At 43.2% G+C, this 26,018-nt stretch overlaps 1 protein-coding gene across 2 annotated transcripts in view; it reads right to left on the minus strand.

Moving 5' to 3' along the window:
- The window catches only part of LOC310820794 (phospholipid-transporting ATPase ABCA1-like), a 36,722-nt gene extending 16,764 nt beyond the window's left edge, over window positions 1–19,958 (minus strand). For both annotated transcript variants that reach the window (XM_083692582.1, XM_083692581.1), the window contains exons 1-18: window positions 19,827–19,958; window positions 17,902–18,006; window positions 16,908–17,001; window positions 14,813–14,954; window positions 14,483–14,601; window positions 10,944–11,065; window positions 9,340–9,531; window positions 8,833–8,922; window positions 4,892–5,135; window positions 4,403–4,542; window positions 4,159–4,275; window positions 2,823–3,008; window positions 2,369–2,577; window positions 1,748–1,924; window positions 1,338–1,560; window positions 984–1,205; window positions 678–882; window positions 200–313 (exon numbers count right to left, since the gene is read on the minus strand). In XM_083692582.1, coding sequence (XP_083548708.1) covers window positions 200–313; window positions 678–882; window positions 984–1,205; window positions 1,338–1,560; window positions 1,748–1,924; window positions 2,369–2,577; window positions 2,823–3,008; window positions 4,159–4,275; window positions 4,403–4,542; window positions 4,892–5,135; window positions 8,833–8,922; window positions 9,340–9,531; window positions 10,944–11,065; window positions 14,483–14,601; window positions 14,813–14,954; window positions 16,908–17,001; window positions 17,902–17,967 — 2,662 coding nt within the window. In that variant the 5' untranslated portion in view covers window positions 17,968–18,006; window positions 19,827–19,958. The remainder of the gene's footprint in view (window positions 1–199; window positions 314–677; window positions 883–983; window positions 1,206–1,337; window positions 1,561–1,747; window positions 1,925–2,368; window positions 2,578–2,822; window positions 3,009–4,158; window positions 4,276–4,402; window positions 4,543–4,891; window positions 5,136–8,832; window positions 8,923–9,339; window positions 9,532–10,943; window positions 11,066–14,482; window positions 14,602–14,812; window positions 14,955–16,907; window positions 17,002–17,901; window positions 18,007–19,826) is intronic.
- Window positions 19,959–26,018: the final 6,060 nt, after the last annotated feature.

Consider the following 26,018-nt stretch of genomic DNA (forward strand, 5'->3'; position numbering starts at 1 on the left):
GTAGTAGTACAAGTTTAAAAGATGGCTTAATTCATTAATTCATATCATATAATAATAGAGAGTGCATACATATGCTCATTGACTGTCTAGCATATCAAACTACATTACATGCATCTGTATCTGCCATTGTAGACACAAATAAAAAAGAGTATTAATCCTAAAATAAGAATAAGTGGCAAATTCTACTCCATGTTTATACCTTCGGCGTTTCCTTTCTTTTCTGAAGGTGTTGTGATGTTCTTCCCTGGTTTCTCACCGCACCAGTAGGATTTGGTGAAGGGGAAGTACCAGGGTCTGGGGATCCCATACTGGCCTGAAGAGGAACAGCAACAAACACCAAGATCAATACATATCTCTGATCACATCAAATGTACTGTACGTCAGTAGAATTTATTGTGTATTTTTAATCCTCGAAAATATGATGTGTGTGTATTTATTGTTGTACTCAAATGGCTGAGGCAACTCTATACATTTATTTTAAATATATCAAATAAAGTCATTCATTTTTTCATACTATTGTATACATGTAATGTAAAGGTTAAATCAAATTAAATAACAGAGTACTAGTCTACTGTTGAAACCCAAGACAGTAGTCTACTATGAAAGCCCAGCCTAAGACCGGCAATGTTGGAAAACATCGGTACAGGCCCAAAGTTCCACTGCGTAACTTTGCTTACCAGGGAAGACAGCCTCGATGTACCAGGTCATGACGCCGTAGAGGAAGGAGTCAAACAGCATGAGGCAGATGGAGGTGGTGAGGTTGTAGCTGTCGTCCTCTAGTGGGCTGGAGAGCAGGTTGCTCCACTGGATCCCCACGCCCTGCTCCTCGAACAGGGCAAAGTACTCACAGCCGAAACCAAACGCTACTGGGGACAGCAGGCTCTGGGGGAGGGACGAAAAGTCAGAAGAACACAGGTCAGAACTCAGTTTACAGTACAGTAAGCAAACAAACAAACAAACTGCGGCCTCCACGGTATACTCACCACGACAACTTTGGCGCCGAAGCCCACGTAGTCCTGCCATGCCACACAGAGCACGTAGGGCAAGTAGAGGGTGAAGTAGATGATGCCCCCGCACGCCGCCGCCAGGTTGGCGCGGGAGAAGATGGTGCTGATGAGGAAGCACTGCATGATGGTGACCACGGCGAAGGAGCCCAGGAAGAGGAAGACCACACCTGGGTCACTGTAGGGCAGCAGGTTCCCCATCTGGGAGGAAGGACACACACACACACACAGAAAACATGAGACACAGTGAGATGTGTGTGTGTGTGTGTGCGTGTGTGTGTGTGTGTGTGTGTGTGTGTATACATATACGAGTGTCCTTATACGGCATAATACCTTGAGTATGAGAACCAGGAGCGAGGCGCTGATGAGCAGAGGTATGAGGCTGCTGATGAACCAGCTCAGCCACAGGATGCCGTTGTCCAATCCCATGATCCTCATGGTCTCCTTGAGCCGCGCCTCCTTCTCGTAGACCACGCCCTTTATGATGATGGCCACCGAGTACATCCACGCCAGGGTCATGAACAGAGGCATGGAACGACTCATCACACGCAGGAAACTAGGGGTCAGAGGTCAGAGGTTAGAGGTTAGAGTACATCCACGCCAGGGTCATGAACAGAGGCATGGAACGACTCATCACGCAGGAAACTACAGGAGGAGGAGGAGAGGGGGCAGGGGGCAGGGGTCAATAAAGTATCTATCCATCCATCCATCCATCTAACAAAAGCAAGTGAATCTACACATACACGTCATCCACGTAGCAGGGGTAGGGCATCTGTTGGATGTAGACCCCCGTCTTCTCCTTGCTCCCCGTCACAGCTCTGATGATCCCATGCTCAATGACGTCCTGCAGGTATGAGAAGCCCCCCCATATGTACCGGAGGTCCTCAAAGGGGTCTGCCCTAGGACCAGGGTCCCAGTACCTGAAGGGGTCAAACAGATCTGGTTAAAGTAGGCACATCTGACCTCATTCAGAATGAACAACAAAGGGTCCTATTGACTGACTCTGGCTCTTGCTGTGCTGACAACCGCAGTGTTTAATACTTGTTCTTTTGCTTTTACTGTTTGAACTTCAACGGTTCTGATACTTTCTGATTATCCTCTTTTTATCTCATTCTCTTTTTATTTTCTCTCTCTGTTTGTTTTTCCTGTAAAGAGCATTGGTGTTGCATCCCTGGATGAATTATGCTATATCAATGAAGTTGCATTTGATTTGATTTGGAAATGGATGGAGTGACTTTACCCTGAATAATCTAAGTCACTTTGAGGCAAGTGAAATGATATGTTAATGGTATTTTTATTCATTGTTATAATGAATTTATTTATTTACACTGCATATGACGTTCTGTAACAGCAAACTAGCATACCCGTCCTTGATCTTGTTGGTGCGTTCCACGTTGTCGATGTCCATACGGATCTTGTAGTTGACGTTCGCCGGCAGGTCCGAGCTGTTGGTCCGAGCGATGTCCGGGAACACGATTCCAGCCCAGAACTTGCGGTTGTCAAGGAGACGCATGGATTTGTTGACGAGTCTCTCCTCATTGGCTACAGGCTCCAGCTTATCCAAGTTCACACACTGTCAGCGGCCAATAAAAGGTTTGTGATGTTAATGTGATGTTAAGGTTTGTGTAGGCACTAAAAAGGTAACATTGTTTTCACACCTTGCGAGGGATAAGTTTAATGTGACAGTCTTCTGCAGAGCGATGCTACATGGCAATGCTAAGGTACCAGGCACAAACGTCATTAGAAATCCTCATAGAACCTGTCAAATTAAATACCGTACATGTGTTCCATCACATGTGTTTGGGCACACAGACTGACCTCCATGAAGCGTGAGATGGTCTGGATGGCCTGGTCCGTCTCGTTAAAAACCTCCCTCCAGGTGTAGGTGGAGCCTCTGACCTGCGGAGCCTTGGACAGGAAATGGGAAACGTCTTCCACCTTCCACTCTGTCCCTCTCAGACGGTCATTCAAGAAACGAGCACTGGCGTTGTTTTGGAGAAGAGTCTAAAGTTAAAAAAAAAAGCAAGATAACGGACATAGTTAGTTTGGTGAGACACAGGCTGGTGTGTGAAACTTGAAGAAAAAGAGAGCCGCACACTCTTGCTCCGATGCTAATTATTTATTTAACCAACGTTTCAGCAGCAAGTTTCAGTCCTGTAGAAGAGTCTACACAAGGATAGATAGTCATGAAACTAGTTGCCACAAGGGGGACAATTAAGTTAATTGAATGAATCACAAGCATGTTGTCCAAATTGTCTGACAAAGTGCTATCCAAACACATGCCATTGAACTTCATTGAAATGAGAACCCCACAAGGTGACTGCTGCGTGGAAAATGCCTTCTCAGTTATTTTTTAAATCATATATTATCTGACCACCGGGGGGAAGTACAGGACCTATGAGCTAGGTTGTTTACCCACAGTGCAGGCAAACCACTAAATAAGAAGCCATGTTGCGCGAACTTGGCACTGTAACTAATGCAGCCCTAGGCCAAGAATACTTCTTCCATTGTCACCTTGTCCCTGTATCAGTAGTAAATGTAATCATTTGCAATTTTTATTTTATTTTTTAAAGCCAATCACTCCAGTTGAATACATACTTTTCTCTCAAGATGATTACCGCAAGTGAGACAGATTTAATTGTAAACAGGGTTGTAGAGAGATATCTGAACATTGGATCCAATTGGCCTACTTTGTACACTTACAGTCAAACACAGAACCCCCTTTTTCTATCGATCTTCAACACTTGTTGTGTCAAGTGCACAATGGACTACACATTGCAGATCAGTTGAGTGCCCTGCTAACCTGTGAGTTCTGAGAAGCTTTATGCAACGCCTCTGTATTGAGCAGCCATGACATCAACAGTGGCTAATCCCTGTGTCTGTAACAACTTTAAGTGCCCGTGGAGGTGCTAATCCTTCTCTATGGTGTACTCATCATCGGTGTATTAAGAGATAAAAGGAGTTATTATATACACTATTTTTACATTTTAGTCATTGAGCACACACTCTAATCCAGAGACGACTACCAGTACAGTAAGCACATTCCCCTAAAGCAAGTGAAACACCTATACATCACAATCATCACAAGTAAGACTTTCTATAAGATAAGTGCCACAAGCAGTCACAGTGCTAGAGAAAAGCAGCTGAGACCTACCCTGACCAGGTCCATCTCCTCGCTGCTCTCCATGAAGGTCCAGACTTTGGGCTTCATCTCTTCCCACATGCCCCCCAGGTCCCTCAGGATCCCAAACTCCTGGAACGTCTTATTCACCTGGAGAAGAAGATTGTTACTGCCTGGCCTCGATATGCAGTATCTTATCGTGGTAGAAAGGTATATTTGTGTGTGTGTGTGTGTGTGTGTGTGTGCGCACCACGCGTGCGTGAGCGGGCGGTCTCACCTCGTGGATGATCCTCTGTGTGGCCGGGGTGTCGGGGGTGTAGAGGATCTTGCCCATGAGCAGAGGTTTCAGGGCCCTCCAGATCATCCTGGAGATGGGACTGGCCTCCAGGCTCTTCATCATGTTGTTACAGTAGGGAGCTGGGGAGCAGCACAGAGTTGTACCGTGTTAGAGTGGTACTATCCTAACATAGCACGCTACGTAGGCTTGTAATGTCAGAGATGTTTCATAAACTGATCACAATTACTTTGGTCCCTCACAGGTTCAAGTTCAAAATCTATTGTATCAAAAGAGTGATTTCCTTCTGCACATAATAACTGAGGCCTCTTTATGAGGTACAAAAATAATGTTGATATGATCATCAGTGAATGGTGAGGTAGACAATGCAGCAAACGACAATGAGCCAATCACAATACACCAACTACAAATGCCCCAAGGAACACGTATTCAAATGTTTTCCGGCAGGAAGTCTAGGGTTCAGGGACTCACTGGAGGAGTTGTCGTAGACGGACGCGGGCTCGTCCTCGCTGCCGTTGCCGTGGTTACCGAACAGGGCCTTGTAGTTGTTGTCCTCGTACCAGTTGAGGGACTTGATCTTGAGGCCGCCGCCCTCCGGGTGGCCGCAGACGATGCGGGACACCGCCTGGTACGTGAGGCTGGGGGAGCCGGCAGCGTTGGCTGTCAGGTACAGGATCTCCGTCCGCATTTCCTTCCAGCTCTTCATACTGGCCAGCTGTGCAGGGGGGAGGACAGGCGTGAGGATGTGATGGACTGAGTCAAGAAAATAGCTGCACACCTGGTATTGTAACTGGAACAGGTGCAAATGGAGTAGAGAAACCTATGAAACTGTCCTTTGTGCGTCAATGCTTACTGGCAAAACATCGCCACGTTTAATGATCACTGACATGATGTAACGCGATCAACAACAGCGCTCGATAATAATTCAGTTTGAAGAATTGGAAAGCCAGCTAGACCTAGAATATATGCGCTTCATAAATAAAAACCTTTAACTAAATTGATCTGAAAAAAGTAGCTGCAGGGTACATTATGCGTATGTGTACAGTCAAATCAAAAGTGATAGGCCATCATTTCAGAGACTCATCCAACTTACATGGAAATCAAAACCTGTTGACACTTTGCAAAGACATGTCGAGGCATGTATCACACCAACTCTCAAACATGACACAGGAGAGGAGCGCTGCTCGGGTTGATTTGGTGGTTTTTCAAACAAGAGCTCTTTGGAAACATGGTGCACAAATATGGTACTTATTGGCTTCTGTGTGAGAGTTCAGAGGGTTGGTTAGGCTTAATCCAGAAGAAACAACAAATGGTCTCACAACAACAATGAACCAACAACATGATGTGTTGTCATAAGTCTCCTGAGTCTTTGGTCAGAGGTGATGACACTTAGAAATAAATCTATACAGTGTACCTAGAAGTCATTTTGCAACTGTTGAGGTATTTACTGACATGGTGAGATGTAGACAGGGGTGGTGGATGTGGTTTACAAAGGTAATTTAAGGTCATTTCAGAGGAGCAAACATTAAAAAGTACTCCAGTCATCCATCTATCTCTCTATCTCTCTCTCTCTCTCTCTCTCTCAAGTTTCTTTGTCCACTCACACTGAAGAGGGCTGAGATGTACTTGCCACTAACCACATTCACCGAAGCCCTTTAAAAGTGTGTCCACACATTGTTTCACAAATTTGCGTTGAGAGACTTTCTCTGTTTCTTGAAACAGAGACCATATTCAGAGCTACTGAGGGTAATCTTTGTGTGCGAAAGAGATTGTGAAGAAAATTGTGAAGAAAACCAGGCCCTGCGCTGACACGCTAGACTGTGGTGGAGGAGGGAACGCAAGCACAAAGAAAGGTTACTATCGGTCATGTCTCCACTAAGACGCCCCCAGTGGACTACAAAGTGGGTGATTATCCCAGAGAAGACCTTTAAAACCAGCTCCAATGCATGAAACTGTCTTTGTCATCCAAAAGGTCTAAACATGTTTGTTTTTTTGCTAGAAATACACAGGCCCAATGTGTGATCCTTTGACTGGCACCCAAGTGTTCTAGCTGCCCTTTTCTAGCTCTAACAAAGAAAATAACACATTGGAGCTGAACTTAAGTAACACAGAGAAAACTTGAGTAACAAAGAGATCTGCCTTCGTGTGTTCACAGCTGAACTCAACTGAACCCACATCAGCTGCCTGCCTGCATGTCTCTCAGCTACAGTACACCCTCAAAACCACACAAAGAACTGTGTGTGTGTGTGTGTGTGTGTGTGTGTGTGTGTGTGTGCTTGCGTGTGTGTGCTCCACCTCCAGTAGCTAGTTCTGCACAGGAAGAGAACACTGACCGTGTTTCTCTTCCTCACTTTGTCCTCTAGTGACAAAGTGACAAAACAAGTCACGAGGCGCTGACTGTCTCCAAGCGGCGTGGCTGGGGGCCAGACGACACGCAAACAGGCTGAGTAATGTGAGGAAGGCTGGGGCAACCTGGAGCGGCCTCACGCCTGCAGCCCTGGAGCCGGGGTTACTAGAGTTCATGGCTGTGCAGCAGTAACACCGCGGGCCTAAACTAAACTAATCCTCTCATGGAGAGAGGAATTAAAAAGCAGCTTACTGCAACACCCGTGGAGGTGGAGGTTGTTCTTTAAAATAGTTATATATATATATATATAGCTTTTTTTCTTTTCTTTTTTGTTGGACACGCGACAACAACGTCTCGTCTTGTGATGTGATAGGTTAGACTTTGTAGTCAACATGAGGGATTGTTTGCGATTGGGTGTCATCGAGTTTGCCCACGGATTTCCTTCTCACAGTACAGTAAATATGTCAGTGGGAACAACCCGTCTTACACCCAGCTGACGACCCGCTTATGTTTCGCCGACTCAGCAGTACTGGGCCTGGGAGTACAGGATGTAAAGGGGGGTGATGGGGGGGGGGGGACGGGGGGGGGGACTGTACATTGCTCTCAGTGGTGGCTGGTGAAGGTTGGAGGACGGGCTCATTGCAATGCATGGAATGAGGAGTTTGATACCATTCCTCTTTCCATTCCATGCATTACAATGAGCCCATCCTCTGATTTCTACCTCCACCAGCCTCCCCTGATTGCTCTAGTCTACAGTAGTCCAACCTGCTCAAGTCAACTCGCTATAAAAACTCCTTTGCGACTGAGATTTGATTACTCCAGAACGGTGCTGGAGCATGTGCCCGGGTCAGACTGTGATTCCCCGCCCTAGATACTGTTTCCAACCTGGACCACTACCAACCCATGATGGACTGGTACCAACTACCCAGGACTCCAAAGGCCACCCTCTCCTATCCTGTTACCTCGACATGCATGTCTATCAGCAGGCAGTGGCCATTCTTGGGATTGTTATTGACTTAGTAAACGTAGCTACATTCACATTAAGTGGTCCGAAACTTGTGAAAGCTGCATAGAAATGTATTTTGTAAAGCCTAAAGGAGCTGGTAGACATAGGACTGAAGGGAAAAACATGTTGTTGCACCAAAACCAGTTTCCTTGTGATAGACACCTTTCATAGACAGGGTGACACAGGAAGTGTTGTTTTCATCTTAGTCAAGGCATCCATTTTGTGAGGGGGTTCAATCAGGTGGTCAGGAGAGTTTGTTTGGCGTTGACTGGATATCGTCCTGTTTGCACATTTTTGTCCGACGTTTTTGTTTCACCTCAACTACAACTGATGACCTTAAGGTCAACTCTTTGGACGGCGGTCAAATGAGAACACTGATAACAGAGTTTTCCACAGATTATTTTTTTTTTTTTAAATGTTGTTAAAGATTATACGAAACACAGCCTAAACACATACAAAGGCTGATCTATAAAGCCGAATCATATTCAGAAAACTGATCAAATCTAGATTTCTTGTAAGAGGAGAAAAAAAGAGGCTGAATGTCTGGACGAAAAGATGGGCTTGTAATGAATAAATGAATACAAATTAAATTTCATAACATATCAAAAATATGAAAACGTATTTAAAAATATATGTTGTAGCCACCAGGTACATACAGGATGATGTGATGTTTTGTGTTTATCCAATATCTTGGTAGATAATATGGACATACTGTCCTAATTTATCTTAATAATGATGATGTGTTCTGCCTAAGACGTGCTTAATTCACTTGAGAAGAGCACTGGAATGCATTAGATATTATATCAGATTTCAATGTTCCAGAGCAAGCGCAGTCCCTCTGAATCCAGATTCTAGTCTCTGGTTTCATCCAGTTCTTAATGTAGTGATGGGGCTATTTAGGGATTGATCCCAAGGGGTGTGTGTGAGGGAGGTGTGTGTGAGGGAGGTCTGTGTGTAAGTGAGTGTGTGTGTGAGAGTGTGAGTGTGAGTGTGCGTGTGCACGCGTGAGAGTGAGTGAGTGAGTGTGTATGCGCGCATGTGTGTGTGTGTGTCACCTACCTCGACACCCAGCGCTCCCAAGCTCTCCAACAGGCCATCAGTTGCCGCGGATACCTCCTGGACGACCTGAGGGTCCGACTTCACGTCCCTCTGCGGGAAAACAACAACAACAACAACACATCAGCTCACACTTCATCAAAATAACAGAGGGTGTTTGTTAGACCATGTGTTATTGTGTTATTGTCTGTCATGTTGCGGCAGCTGAAACACCAGCCTCGCACACACACACACACACACCCCACAACACAGGTGCTGATGAGGAGAAAGTTGCCCCTGTAAGCACTGGATTGGGGGGGGGTCAGCGTTCCCAGCGTTCCCAGCATTCCCAGCGTTCCCAGCGTTCCCTGGCCCCAAGTTGAATACTCCTAGTCAGCTTTGTCAGACAGGAACCGACTGCATGTTGTGCACTTCCTCTAATGTTGCTTGAACATTTGCATTGGGTTTCTTCCAAACAGTAACCTCACGTTACTGATGTATTTTCCCTTTCACATTTGCATGGTTGCTTACCCGTATCGGTTTCAGGAAGTCCAGGTTGGACAGGAAGTGGGTTTGGGCCCGGTTGAGCCAATCACTGGAGGACTTGCAGATGATGTCCTGAGTGAGCTGGGACACCTTCTTGTCAGAGATGGTCACAAACTCCTCCAGTGAGGTGGTGTTGCACATATCTCTAAGATGGACGCCAAAACCTCCAATCAGGACCTGGAAAATGATCCAAAATGGAGTTTCAGAGGCCAAGCATGCTAGCGAACAAAGCTGATCATCGATTGAACCTTTATGTAACCAAGTCATTAGGGACAATTTCTTTTTTACAATAACGACCTGGTCGGTCAACGGGTGAACAGTTGGTAAAAACATTTAATTCAATAACTTCTTGACTGTTTGAATGTTTCCAGGCATAAAGACAAGACTCAAGCCACCAAAACAAAACATATAAAAGTGAACAAAAGTTCTCTCTAATGAGATGAGGGTGTAAAGTGCTCTCATCTAACCCTCAGAAGAAATGGCGTCAGCAAACCAGACATTTCACCAGACAGGTATTAGCTAAGTCTAGTACAAGTATGTGGAATGCTCCATAATAAATTCAATTTTAAAATCTAAGGCCAAATAGTGATCTTTCATCTCTTATCTATTAGTGAAAACATTGTTGCCTTTGGTGAGATGAACAGTACGGTAAATCGTCAGTGAGGTATGAGTCGTGTATCCTCCCCAGGGTCATGAAGAGAACGTGTATCCAGACTCCACGTGAGACTCAGGTCTAGGCAGAGAATAACAATGTGTCCTGTCCCAGCGCGTCCCTGAGGCAGTCTACAGAACAAGATAATAGATAGCTTCGCACAGCTTCAATATTTTTTTATTGTGGTAGAAGGGCAATCAGACTAGATTGGTTATACCACATTGGTGCATTCTTCACCATGTGTGGTATCCATTAGTTAACATGTGAATTTGGCTTGGATGGACACACTGTGATTCATATAAACAAAAAACCTCTCTCTAAACCCCATTCCTCATCGATGTAAACAGAACAACCCCCCCCCCCCCCAACCATTCCTGTATGACCTTGCAGTTCTATATCTGTGGAGCGAGAGGGGGAGAGAGAGGGCAGAGAGAGGAGGAGAGAGGGGCCAGAGAGAGAGGGGGGAGGGGCTCTCAGTGATATATATCCACGGGCGAAATGGTTAATAGATCCAACACGTGTGTGTGTGTGTGTGTGTGTGTGTGTGTGTGTGTGTGTGTGCTCTCACTGGGGGGGAGGGAGGGGGGGGAGGGGGGGGGGGGGGGGTTGTAAATCATGTGACTGCTGCCCTCCAAACACAGAGAGAGAGGAATTTTGCTGAAACTGAGCTTTACTTAACACGCTAGAGAGAAGGGAGAGGAGGTGAGGCCCTGATGCAGTTATACAAGCCTTTCTCTCTCCTCAGATGATCACGTTAGTGTCTAGAACCACTGCTGAGCACAGCATATAATGTACACACAGTGTAACCATCATGCACTGGTAGATTAACGTCACATGACAGTTGTAATCCAACATGAAGGCAACATCTCTGTGTGTTGATAGGTAGGGGGAGAAGCACGGCGTATGCTAGGTTTCATTGTGCAGTCACTCTCTTTACCTTCTCTAGGTTGATGTCAGCCTCCACAATCTCCCGGACGGCGTACTCCGATAGGGAGGCGTTCTGTTGCAGGAACGTTGACAAAGTCTCCTCGTCACGGAGAAAATCTTTCAGCTTGAAACCTGGAATGAAGCAACAAAACACACATTCAATAGACTGGATGACGGTTCATTTATACTGTAACAGGTCAGCTCAAAAGAAAAAGTACTAAATGTACTTATTGAGAGTAACATGCAGTATCATTCTGATATAATATCCAATAAAATAACGCAGTAAATCAAAGAAAAGATCTTGATGTCTTTCCAAAGAATGTAATAGAGGAACATGAATAAACTGAGTGATCTTATTTTTCTTTTTTTTCCTGGGATAGCCATACTGTGAAAGTCGCCTCGAGGGCAAGAAATGTCCATTTCAATTCTTATGTACAGTAAAACACTGTCTCTATCTGAACTCCGACTGCGTAGAAAATGGAATCCCGACAAAAAAAAAAAATTCTTCAAAGGATCACATAAATCAAGAACACAGTTCTCCTCTGAGGACTTACTTAGGAAGAACTACAGATACAAAACAAAACAATATGAAATGATACTAATACATCGGTGGGGGGGTGGGTGTGTGTGTGTGGGGGGGGGGGTGATAGAGATGTCCAGTAGTGGGAGAGAGAGAGAGAGAGACATACAGTCTAGCCACTCTGAGCTACTCCTATTGTGCTGTTCAGTGTGTCATGACATTCCGCAGAAGTCCTCCCTACTTAATAACCAGCTGGAGTCAGCTGCACTCGACAGGGTTACTCTCGGCCAATCCCCTTTGGCCTAGATACTAACTCCCCCGACAACGCTCACTCCTCACTACACTCCAGGCTAGGCTTGAATTTAATTGAAAAGCTGATTAAACATTAGCCTCGGTGTTGCATTGGCGTTGGGAGAGATCAGTAGCCAGGGACAGTACAGTGCAGGTTCACTGAATAAACCAGGGGAGGCTGGTGGGGGTAGAAATCGGAGGACGGTCTACCTACGATGTCTACCTCCACCAGCCTCCCCTGGTATAAACAGATGCCATGGGGGTTACTGAAGAGTAGTTGAACGTACTGTCGACTGTCACACAGACGGGAAACACTTTGCTGCTACTTATAAGACCCTTGAGGGGATTCCACGGGGGGGACACTGTGTGTGTTTGGATATGACCCAAGGGTTTAGAGTAATTAACCAGGGAGGGTTAATGAGGCGTAATCAGGCTCCCGACAGGAAACTCTGCCCCTGAATGCCCTGTTCACGACATTATGGCATTATGGGAAAGATAGTGTAACTCCTGGGTGAAGTCGCCCCTAGCAATGAGGCACTGATCTTATCCCCTCCCCAAATCCCAATGTTAGGGATGTTAAGGTGCAGTATGTAGATTTGAGCTTTAAAACAGTGCTAGAGACAAGAGGCGGAGACATCCAGGAAGATACAGATTCAGAGAATTTGTGGTTTAGAATGTGACTTGCCGTTACAAAAAACAGAACTGTGTCTCGGAGTAGGAGTGCTGATTTAGGATCAGGTTCACATCCATCCATATAAAAATTTAAAAAAACACCCCATAGTGTAATACAAGTACATGAGAGACAATCAAATTCAATCATAAGAATCATAAAATGCTCATAGAAAAAGTATAGTGCTACGTATTGCATGAGAAGTAGAAACGTTATAAAGTGAGTGCAATACACTGGTAAAGTGATTGCACCACAATCAAAGAATACCATGACAACAGAGCAAACTTGTATAAAAAGCTCAATAGGAGACTTTAAATATAGCTGTTTAAGATTCACTAAGCGTTTGCAGGATGGTGTAAATTGCACCTGTTTTTTTCTATATGAAATTATTAAAACATAGAAATCTGAGCAAATACCTACAAATAAAAAGGTTAAGAGAGGGAAGGAGAGAAACTGAAATAAAAACAGTTTCAAGTTCAGTTTTGGTTTTGGTGTTTTATCTTGTATTGAAAAAACAGGTGCAAATTGCACCTGGTGCAAAACGCTGAGGGAATCAGGCCATGAGGGCCTTAACTGAGAGGGAGAGTAGCCATGAAAAGAGATACAGCTCCAGAGGGTTCTGTCTACATTTATCTTGGTACATACTTGGCTATCTCTGCGTCCAATGACGCCCCATTGTCACCTTGCCAGGGCAACAACAACTCAGCGAAAAGCAGCAGCAGACTGGCACCCCGGCTAGTTTCTACTGGCCGTGGTTTTTAAGAGGTGTTGGTTCATCAGTCCCTCTTACAAACAAGTTAAAGCAGAAAACAAAATGGCGGTGATTTAAAAAAAAAAAAAAAAAAAAAAGATTGTATCATGTGAATATAGAGAATTTCAAGTGATATGAAAGTGGAGCTGGAACTGAACGTCAAATTCCTGATAACAGGAAACTGCCTGTGTGTGGTGTGCGTGTGTGTGTGTGTGTGTGTGTGCGTGCATGCATGCATGCGTGTGTGTGTGTGTGTGTGTGTGTGTGTGTGTGCGTGTGTGTGTGTGCGTGTAAAATGTCTGCTTTAAAAGGGAGAGTATGAAAAAAACACAGCTCCACAGTGACCTCTTTAAACTCCCTCAGAGTCGCCCCTCTTGGCCAATAGCAGCTCTTCCCCTTAGCAATTATTCACAAGCACGTGAGATGTCCTGCTTGGCTTCCTGCAACCAGAGGAACTTTAAAGAGGTCACTGTGGAACTGTGAGCTTGCTCATACATCTCCCTTTAAAGCAGACCTTTTACTCCGTGCTTGGCCAGATTTGTCACGCAATTGGTTTTATACATATACAATATGAATGTGCTGGAATGAGATATGACGCAATGTTGTTGGCACAGTCTTCACGACCAAAGATAGTCGATAAGATAAGAGTTCCCACTCTGCTGTATTTTAATGGCAGGACGTTTGAGATCTGTAGAACCTGCAGGAGCAGAAGGCACATCTCAGAGATAGGACACCACATTGGAGGAACGGGAATCAACTCCATTGGTTTTGCAACCGTATCTAACTGTCTGTGCAAGTCATTTCTCTCGCAAATATTTCATAGCTTTCGCAATCGTGACCAGAGGTTGTATGGTGTTTACTGATGGCTTGCGACAGCATTCGCTGATCACTGCTTTGAATCTACATCCTGTGATAAAGGGTGCACCCTAGAATAACTTCCCCTTTTTTGTTTTTCATCATTAAAGTGAGTGAAGTGGGCACAGCCAGTAAGAGTGGGACACCACCCCAGGACTGGTACAGATAGATAACGCCTCAACAGCACAGTGCCTGGTGCCTAACCTCTATTTTGGAACAAGGAGGAGGATGCCATTTTGATTAGCAGCAGTTTGATCGAGGGTAATAAATGCTCCATATTGGGAAGAGTCAGGACATTTAAAAAGACATGTGCCTCAAAACTCCTAGTAAAGTCCCAGACCTGTATGATCTAGCCCACCTGTACATACAGATCTGGTTGCAGGCAAATGAGTGCCCAAGTTGGCCTTAGGAAAACTATCATGTCAACATCAATTCATATACAAAGCGTGCAGATGAGCATACCAGCAGTGTTGATTTGCATTTTCCTGAGGGCCCGAACCAGTCCTTTGAAACCCTGGAAGCTCTTATCATTCTGAGTGTACAGAAGGATCTTCTTAACGTCAATGAACATGCGGGAGATTCTGTGTGTCATAAACAAACAGGGAGACAATTAGACTTACAAAGTGGTGATTCAAACAATACACCGCACATTCAAATAACAGTGATATTGAATGACGCAGCTATTGTTCTCCAGGCTAAATACTGGTCCATGTTTTTGTTGTATAGTAAACCAATAATAACTCAATCAGTCAATGTGTAGGACAGGCAATCGGTGTTGAAGGGTGAACTCACATGGAGTCGTTGAAGTTGCCCACCACACCGGGGCTCTCTCCTGGCGTGGGGTAGCGGAAGCAGGGGTTGTTGGCATTGCAGATGATGCCCTGAACCCAGGGCAGGGTGCCTGCTGAGGGCATGGCCTTGTTGGGGAAGTGGCCTGTAGGAGAAGAGAAGAGAAACCTTATGACCAGACTGTTCCCCTTACTATTGAATAGGCTAGACAGACAGGCAGCCCCCTTTATTTAACCAGAAAAGCCACATTGAGATTGACATTGAACAAACACAATTGGAGTCTAGCGTGGGGTGGTAGGTACAGTAGCCCACACCGTAAACCCATAGCCAACAGCCAGAAAAAACAACAGCCAGTCAGACTGTGTGTGGGTCTCTTCTGATGTGCGGGTCCTGGTACAGTGTTTGCAGTACAGTACAAGTTTGTACTGACCCACCCAGCTGTGAGAGAACATCCATGCATCCCAAAGATGTCACTGTAACCTCAAGGTACTGTATTTAGTTATCTAGTAACTAATCAGCCTCAGTAGATCACAGGAATCCAGTGCCCTTTGGACCCACTCAACAGGAGCTTGAACACATTAGGAGAAGAGCCAAGTGATTCTACGAGTCGAGTGTTATCAGTCAGTTGTTTGCTACTGAACTGATAATGTTGGGCATGATAATGTATGTCAATATGCAGCTTGACCCTGAGAGGTGAGTAGGTGACCAGGGGAGGCTGGTGGAGGTAGAAATCGGAGGACGGGCTCATTGTAATGCGTGGAACAGAATGAGGAATGGTATCAACCACACAATACCATTCCTCATTCCATTCCATGCTTTACAATGAGCCCGTCCTCTGATTTCTACCTCCACCAGCCTCCAGTGTAGGTCACATATTGACTGGTGATACAGTTGACTTTGAACAATGTTTATTTTTTTTAAATGTGTGTTTGTCGGTCAACCGAATGGTTTGAATGCTTAACTGTAGAGTGCGACCTGCATAACCACTACTTTTCAATAGGATGTTAAAGTTATCTTCCTCTTTTTTTAACAAGGCAAAAGTGTGAATGTCATTGACAAACAGGTTTGTGTGCGTCCAAAACGTATGTGTGAATGAATCAATGTGTATATGACTGTGAAAATCCCTATACATCTTTCGAAATGTGTTTAATTTTGATTAATCTTATCATTTCCATGATCCAAGGTTATCAGGGGCAAATATAGCTTGAGGAATGTATGACACATGAAACTGGTCTGGATTCTGGCCAAACAAAACTCCAGAATCCTGGGTTGGAGACTTATCTTAAATGTAGTCAATGATGGAGATTAACTGAAATTCAATTGAGGAATTCTGGGAAAAAGCAATGAGGATTTTTCAAAGGGGGAATACAGGGAATTACACAGGACCAAGAATTACACTTAAGTCCTTGACAAATGTTTCCTGGAGTTGTTGTGTCCTTCAGTGTTTTAGACATTTGGAACTAACGAAATTTCCACAGCGAAACCAAATATTGACCAATAGAGTGGGTGGTTTAAAGACACTGCCACTGAACAGCACGTCCTTGTAATGAGTCAAGGTCATTGAGGGCATCATGCTAAAGTTCAAAACTATTCACTGACTTGATGATTCACGTAAGAAATAGGATGATGTAGAATTCTGCATCGAACGTGTCATACAACGTGCAAGTGCTTATTCATTATTTGTGAAAAGAAATGTGTATGACTATGACTGTGTGTGCGTTGATGCAGCATTTCTATATCTTTTGTAACCGTAATGTCTCCGGAAAAATGACCAACGTAGTTCTTCTCCGGGACGTGGATTGTTTGTTCTGTATTCCTTTCCAAGGACTTGGATACAATAAACACTTGTGGTTTGACGAGAGATGATGGCTACATCCTCTTCTCTGCCTTGTGATCTGTGACTCATGTCTCTCACGACACATTACACAGAGCAATGGGGAACAAACACACTTTGGGAATGAACAAAGTGTTCAGAATATACCTCTTTGGCGCCAAGTTTCAATATGTCACAGTTCACACCGTTGAGGCACTCCTCAAGCACAGATGTGTCTTAAAAATGAACGATAAATGAAGGTTAAATGAAAATGGTGTTACTTACATTCATGTTGCTCATAAGGAGGGTAGTGGAGCCGGACAGATATGAGGATGAAGAAGATGAAGAGGGGCCATATGATCTCAATCAGTAACTGGAGCTGGAAGGAAAAGATAATTAAGTAGATGAGGGAATTCAATTAAACTGAAAATACTTTATTTATCCCACTAGGGGCAATTACTGTGCAGTATGTACTGTAGGCAAGAGTCAGGGGAGGCTGGTGGAAGGAGAAATCGGAGGACGGGCTCATTGTTATGCATGGGATGAAATAATGAATGCAAACACAGGTGTTTGATTCCATTCCACATTCCATTCATTGCATTACAATGGGCCCGTCCTCCGATTTCTACTTCCGCCAGCCTCCCCTAGCAAGAGTGCAGATACAACAACAAAACACCAATAGTTATAATAATTAAAAACATGATGTGTCACAATACTAAGTCTTGCCAGAGGTGCTTAGAGGATGACCTCATCAATAAACCTATTGGCCTCCAGTCCCTCAGAGGCATATTTAGTGGGAAATGGGTAAATGAAATATGGGGTAAAGAAAAGCATTTATTTTATTTTTTTTAAAGTGCCACCCTTTTGACTATAGAAGTGGGTCACACGACACTACTTAATTTGGGGGTTGTCTGGCCTGTCGACCAATGTAATCCCCTCCCTAGGGGTTGGAGGTACATCTGCTGCACATGTCCCCAACAGCAGCTGCTGCTCCTCTCCCAGCCAATGAGAGTGTGGTTAAAGAAGCCTGTGAAAACTAAAGTGTTGGTCAAATAGAGAACTCTGGGTTTGTTCTTTACTTATTAATTTCACTTTTTTTTTTGTTATCTATATTCTTTTTTTTAATGCATCAGGTATAGATTCTGGTGTCGTGAGCCATGCAATTAAATGTGTTAGGATTTGACAGGTGAGAGTTACACTGCAATAATATGTCCACTGATACAGGCTACACATCATTTAAGTAGGGGTTCTCCTCAGTTTGCTGGGTTACTGTACTTACTGTCTGTCTCCGTCTATAGGTGAAGTTCTTCCACAGCAGTAAGCCCAGTTGAGAAGATATCGCCATCTCGCCTCAGGACCGCTGGCACTGTGCTCCAGCTCCCAACTGTAGGGACACGGCACGGTGAGACTAGATAAAAAGGGGTGTTTAAGTCCACTGGACATGCCACTCATTTGGTCAAAGTCTAACCACCTTCCATCCGCAATCTAACCATCACAAGGACATGATAATATTAACATATCTGGGGGAGAGAAAATGATTCACTGTTGCACAAACACACACACACACACACACACATACACACATACACACATACACACAGACTTTTGGATCTGCAAACATTCAACAGATGCAGAGGCTGAGCCAGCCGCCTACTCAATTGCAAACATATTGGCTTTAAATGAAGGAGAACGTATTTATTTACTACACTTTTCGAAAAAAGGTTTCGAAATGGTTCTTCATTTGCCCTTGTAGTGGAACCCTTTAAAGGACCCTTTGGGTTCCCTTTAGAACCCTCTGTGGAAAGAGTTCAACATGAACCCAAAAAGGTTTAACATGGCACCACAAAGAACACTTTTCTGGTACTAACTAAAACATTTTTTTCTCAGTGTAACATTGCATTTTCTATGCAATCAGCTAACATCAGTGCAAAACGTAATCATGACAAAACAAATATGCCTTATTATTATGCCTAGGCTGTATGGTACGGACGAGGGACAATAGCATATACGCATCAAATAATCGAAACAACGTTTCATGTGCCATGTTATTATTCTCAGTTGTGTGTGTGGATCGATAACCACTTGACACATTCAAATATTCATTTGATGAAATTTGAATGATCTGCCTGTACAATAAAAACGTTGTTTTCACATACACAGATCCACTCTCGGACAAATTATGTAAGGTATAGGCTATAGTCAGAGATCTCAATCGCATAACAGCACATAAAGCAATTGAGCGAATCTTGCGCTTGGTGCAAAACTGCTGCGCCTCTAGTGTTTTTATATGAATATTGCTTTTTTAGACTTGTTTACTCGTTTTCTCTCTTACACACGTGCCATAACACGGTATATTTTGTTCACAAGTAGGCTAGAATTGCATATGCTCATTCAGAATGGGAAAATGTTACAATTAAGGATGAAATGAATCAATGTTTTGATCACACCCATGAAATGGAAAATGTCCCTTTGACAGCAATTAAAGACAACCGTTGTAAAACTTAGTTTAGTTTGACATGAAAAACACATTGCAAATCCGAAGATGACAATTCCTGATCATTTTAATAAGCTTGGTAAACATCTGATTCGATAACCACAACATAAGTCTTTAATAAATTAGAACGGACAAAATGTACAATATAAAAGAACATTTCCAAATATAAACCGTTGGGATGCTAACAGCGTCCCGCCAATATCGAAATAATGTCCCAACTTGCATCATGAGGATGTGTTTTATTGTTTCAAGAGGACAGGGGTTACTCTCGGTCATTCAGCGCAGACTCTCGCTCGTACAATGAACGGCAGATGCTTCGCTGCTAAATCCATCACACAGCATACGGTCCCGTACATACGGACGTTCAAACATATTCCTACCACTTTGTCATCTCACTCAGTTTACAAAAACGCATTAAAAACATCATAGTCATTCAACATGTTATAATTACTCGACTGTTTTTTGATGATAAACGCTGAATATCAAGTGTTGATTATTGTAAACAAGCGCATAGGCAGTCGAGGCAAACATCAAGGGCTACTGTTTGGAAATTATTTTGATGACTATAATCTATCAATTACTATCTAATCGCCAATAGTTCGGTTCCATGAAAATTTCATAAATACAAAAGTTTGCTTAATTTATGATGCGAATGATGACCGCATCACCCGCTGGCAGGTTAAACAAAGAGACTCCAAGAGAAAACCAACCTTTTTTCCCGAAAGCTGCGAATTTCTGTTCTCTCACTGTTTATAAATTGTAATTCCTTAAATAGGAAATGGTCAAATGAATCCCGTTTTTTTTTTTCACTCTTTCACCGCCGCTATTCTCCTCAATGCACTGTGTCGCTCGTTCTAACAGAACTGCTTTTTTTCTCCTGCCAGCTTTTATAGCGCAGCCCAATGCAGCCGCTTTCGGAGGAGAGGTAACTCTCGGTCAAAAGGATCCGCGGCTGTTTGTGTTGCTCTCTTCTTAAAAGGGAAGCACGTGTAGCGTCAAAACAGTTCTTAAAAGGGTAACGTCGCCTTATACCAAAGCATGAGGTATTGAATTAGTCAATCATCTTCATGATTTGAGCTGCAAATGCAAACATACAATTGTGGATACCTGTGTGTGTATGTGATTATTTCTGAAAGAAAAGAATGGATCTTCAATGTCCATAGTGCAACATCAATTCTTCTCATACTTTGAGTGAAGCTGATGTTTTTTTTCAGATGATGTATTTGAAGACTGCATCATTTGTCATTAAGTGCAGTCTGAGCAAAGAAGACTCTTGTACCATTTTGGTGCAACATCAATCTTTGCTTTCACGGTTCCCAACCCACACAGAAGCTTGCGACATGCACACCCATGCAAGGTCATGATCAGCACAGGATCAGCCAGAGAGCAGCAGCCCTGGAGCAGAAGGGTTGGTGTATCAGAGGTTTGGAATCACACTCTCATGATGAGGGAGCCCTGCCCGGGACTGATGTAAACTCAAAGTGTCGCCCTCAGACCTTGAGGACGTCCTCTTGGCTTAATGGTAAATGCTTGTGTCTTCCACTTGGGAGACTGGGGTTCAATGAGATAGTGATGCAATAACCCTCAGGCAACTGGACGTGACATGACCTCTTTCATGTCAAATCTCCGATTTAGTAAATCCAAATTGTATTTGACTGTGTGTGTCTTTGGAGGAGGGTGCAAAGCAGCTGGTAAGCCTATTTGCACAGACTTATCTTACCCATGTTATTGTTGTTATATAACAAATTTAACTCTACTCGTTGAAAACAAGGTTAAACTCATCAAGTGCTTGTTAATTACTGACCTAGAACCAGATGTCTTTGTGTGGTGGTTCCCATGGACTCAGGGGAGGCTGACTGAGGTGGAAATCAGAGGACGCAGCCGTGTTTGATACCATTCCTCAGTCCATTTTCTTTGCTGACCCAAGTCCTTTTGGAAGAAATACAAAAGGTGTTTCCTTAGTACAGTTACAGTTAATGGTTTAAGGGTTTAATTTCTTTAGGGTTTCTGTCACAGTAGGTGGCACGTCTAAGCAGGGCGGCAATGAAACAGATTAGGAATACGATCCATCAAGAAATAGGATGAATTTATATATATATATCTTACTAAAAGGACAAAGATGGAGAATAATTAAGAAAGACAATTTATTTAAGACGCCATTTGCCATTCATTCTATTTCTTATGCACATAAAAAAAACAACAACATAAAAACACATTGGGGAATGGGGGTCACATACAGTAAAACAATACATCCCATTATGGATTCATGAAATGGATTATATTTATATTGTTTTATATATTTATAACAAAACAAATACATCATATATCTAGGATACACTGGTGTTGACAGCTGATGCCAGACATTCTCAAACAACTCATTTGCCAGTATTTCCAGTATGGGCGGCTGTCAATTAATGTCCCAGTGTTGAGTAATAGCTGTGGTTCCTACCACCATATGGGGTGGGGTTGCACTGTAGTGGTTAAACCTCTTACAATCAAAGAGCCTCTTGGATTGTCTTGGTCATCATTCAACTGTTGCAAAGCACTTCCTGCTACCTGTGGATTGTCTTTCTGTTGAGTAAACCTTCAATGTGCTTCAAATTCCTTAATCTGTGTTTCAGCCGAATGGATGGCCCACCACTTTTCGGAAGTGCTAAACTTTTGTCTGAAATCTGCCTTTGATTACATTTCAACAAAGCAATGTTAATGGTAAACATTGCCCCCCCCCACACACCCACAAATGCACTGCCACTTTGGTATTCAGTTGAGAGATGGGGCTGGGGAAATGTCATCATACTCAAGTTCATTCTTTCAATCAATCTGTCAAATGTATTTTAATATCACCTTTTACAAAGACAATTCTCTCAAAGTGCTTTAAAACAAGAACAATACTCAACAAAATAAACAATGAATACAATACAAACACTATGAACTCCTAACCATTGACCCCCAAAAAAGCAAGCCAAGCTAAAAAAAACTCCCTAGAATGCAGAAAACATAGGGCACAGTGGCAAGGAAAAACTCCCTGGGAGGAAGACACCTTGAGAGGAACCAGACTCCAAGGGGGAGCCATCCTCCTCTGGCTGATCAGGTGCTGAAAAGTAAACTAATGTGGAATGTGGTGTCACGTGGTGAAGAGTTCAGGGTTGTCAAACTACTGAATCCAGAGTACTGGATGACTACTAAATGACAGTTGTAAACATATTTCAAAAGTAGACATTGTATGTTTAACTAGTTGTTTACTTCTCGTGGTTTACAGCTGTAGAACTTTGTGCTGTATTATAACTGATCCAATTGAACCCATTATATGCGCTGCCGTTTTAAGAGCGAACATTTATATGATTTTCAGCCCACGGGGGGGGCTGATGTGGTCAGAGGAACCAGAGGATGGGCTGGAAATTGTTATGAGCTTTTGGAGAGAAAACACATTTTCGAGCTTTATCTTTACAAATTATTTCTACAAAATGTGCAGACCACTTTGACGGAATAGAAAAAGCCTATCAAAAGGGAACATAAAATGGCTACACGACTAAACCATTCAAATAAATGCACCATCGTCTTGATTTCTAGGCCAAGTTTGCAAAAAATACATTAAAAAGTAACGCATTGAAAATGAAACATCACAGCATTGCGCTTCCTCAAAAACAGATGCATGTTGTTTTGGACCGGATGCATTGACGACGTCACACAAATCAAGATTAGATTTTGGATTATTACAGTGTTACTAATTGAATACAGTTCTCAAGAGACAACCTGTTACCTATGAGTCAAAACATTAGCAATGCACTGGGAACAGAGGCCTTATTGATGCTCTATTCTCCAAGTATGACGCGAAATACAGGCACACTTGTGTTGAAAACAAAGGCACGCATGCCGTGTGCGGAGGATTGCTTGTCCGATAGTAACCTCGGCTCGGAGAGAGAGATGGAAAAGGAGTGGGGGTTTTAGATGGCTATATATAGATAGGCTAATAAATGCAAAAAATGTCAATGCTGTGCCGTGCAGTTATAAAATAGCGTAATTGCAATCGAACTATGAAAGTGGCCATTATTGTCAAATGTCTGCTGCTGTTTGCCATCGGATTGCGCTTGGATATAAAATCATTCCAGAGCAAACCTAAATGAATGCTCGAATTTCACGCACATATAATATAGACTTTTTCTATTCAAAGCAATCGCTATGCAATGAATGGCAGCGCAACTGACAAAACGTAGCCTGTAACTCATTGCATTTTATCCGAAGATGCTTGAGAAACATCAACCGTGCATCCGCTTCACTTGAAAGGCTGTTTTGACCGATAGTAACCCCGTTTCGCAGCCGGTAGCGAATTGGGTGAAAGGGGAATGATGTCATTCGTCTGTGGAGGAGAATGCAGCAGAGTCTGTGTCATGTTGGCAAGATGGTTACTGTGCCAGTATTTCATGAAATACTTCACACCATTGAACATGTATTGTATAGATCGTGTATAGATCGTGGCATTTTAGCGTTATAATGTCGGTGCGTTCCTTCATCCACAAACAATGAAGTAAAACAACCTTATATTGTCGGTTATGATTAGGGTAAGAACGTTGTATACGCCTATGTTCATGACGACAAAAATGTCTCATGTTGAGCAATGCTCTGATCTTACAGTGGGCTACGGGCTACTTCTCTGTCGAGAATGGATCTGAATAGGCTAGCATTCGTCTCACCAAATCAGACTATCCATCGAAAGATATGATAGGCTAATCTGGCTAACCAACCATCCATCCATATTAGCAGTATTACTACCCTATGCTATAGGCGACATTGGTGCTATCAAATGAGTGGCAAACAATTTTTTCACTTTTACAAATATTCTATCCACCTATTTAGTCCTAGCATTTATTTTATTGGAAAGAGAGATGTGTAAGGTACAGAGAAGAGTTAAGCAGCCCACACTCTCTTCCAGTTGATTATCTAGAATAAATATGGTCTGTTTGTAGAGCATCAACTACACATCAAAAACATGCTCTGCATTTAACTGTTCTCAAACTGTTTTTGTTCTCATCAGCTTCTTGGTAAAAACCAGTTGCACTTGTAATCAATACATGGTGACTTTTAGCATATGTGTCATATGTTCATTGAATTGGCCACGTAATACTGTATGTAGCCAGCCCTCATTTTGATGCCATTTCATTCAAAATTATACATCAGGACTTTGTTTGAGAAGCATCACATGCTCCGTCTCCTTGTAGCTGACATCAACACTACCTATGATTCAGCGTGTGCAGAACACCGGATACTTGGTGAACTGTAGAAACCTTTCACAGTTCCTGTTAAACGGTGCATTCCGTCCGCAGTCACAGAATTGGTTGGCCCACCATTTTGTTTACAACATGAAAAAGAGGTGTTGCAGCTTGTAAAAAAAGTGACCTGGAAGAGTTGCTACATTTGGGCCTAACAATACTCAGTGTACTCCCTCACCCTGCCTGTTGAGTTTGATATACTCTCATGTGTTCTGATTGACTTCTGCTGGATACAGAGACTACATAAAGGCCCTTTCTCCCCCGACAGCTGGCCTCAACACAGTACCCTCTTTCTCTTTTTGTCTCTCTCTCTCTTTCTCCTTCTCTTTTTTCTCCCTCACTGTCTCTCTTCTCTCTCACGTTCTCTCTCTCTCTCTCTCTCAAATGATAAGGGTAATGACCTTGTTTTGATTGAGCTGTGTTTCTTTTTTTTCTTCTTTTTTTTCCTTCTGTGTTTCTGTGTGACGGATCAGAATTGGCCCTCTCTCCTGTTGACCTTGAACGATGATTAGTAGATAAGAGACAATGCCGACCCAATCCGCAGCTGTCGATCAACAGGCGGATCAATCCCATTGGAGTAGGAGCAAGCTCTGTTCACCGCAGACACGTGAGAGGAAGGAAATGGGAGGGAGGTGGGGTGGGGTGGGGGGACTTTTGGCATGGCTGACACTGCAAACCCCCCCCATCCTTCCTTCCCTCCCAACAACAGCAGATCCAATAGGAGTACCCCCCCCCCTTAAAAAAACCCTCAATCAAATGAAATTCTGAGGTTCCATTGCACTCTCGAAACATTCTGAAATATGGTGAACACACCACACACACACTAACTTAATTGTAGTTCATTAAGCCCAAAACAAAACCGTTTTTTTTTTATAAACTTGTCTCATAGCTTTTCCCTGTGGCCTGTAAGACAACATGCAGACACTGACTTCTCATAACTTATTTACCATTTCACAAAGGGTATGTCAAAAGACTTCCCAGTAGGCTTATAGTGCAGTGTCTATAATTGACCGCATCAGTCAGAATGTTGTAAAAGACAAATAACTAAACTGTACAAAAAAATAAATAATTGTATATTATGTATCAGGGGAGGCTGGTGGGGGCAGAAATCGGAGGACAGGCTCATTGTAATGCATGGAACGGAATGGGGAATGGTACCCATCGATTTCTACCTCCACCTGCTTCCACTGTTATGTATGTATGAAAATGTAATCAACAAGTGTATGGTCCCACAGCAGAATAATGGTACATGCTCTCATCAGCTCGCTCTATGTACGCAAAGGTTGCTGTCTTTAACTTGTGTGACTACTGTGGAAGGATGTGGGTTCAAAAAACAGGAAACCTTCAATAGAGTCAGTCTCCCAATTCTCTCATTATCAGCTGACAGAAAAACCTTAGACAAACGACACTGTAATAAAGATCCTAATGGCAGGTCATTAATCACCTCAACACACGACAAAACATGCTCAGCTACTCCTAAAGTAAAGGCCAAAAGGTGTTTCTAATCTCACAAACATATGGGGTATAGTATGAACTAATGTACTAAGTACAATCAACTTCTAGAGCTCCCATGAATTTGATCAACATATACGCAGCATTTGACATTCAAGTATCTTGATAGGACAATGCCAAGGA

Source organism: Argentina silus (assembly GCF_951799395.1).
Source record: "Argentina silus genome assembly, chromosome: 21".
In the NCBI taxonomy this organism is placed as follows: Eukaryota; Metazoa; Chordata; class Actinopteri; order Argentiniformes; family Argentinidae; genus Argentina; species Argentina silus.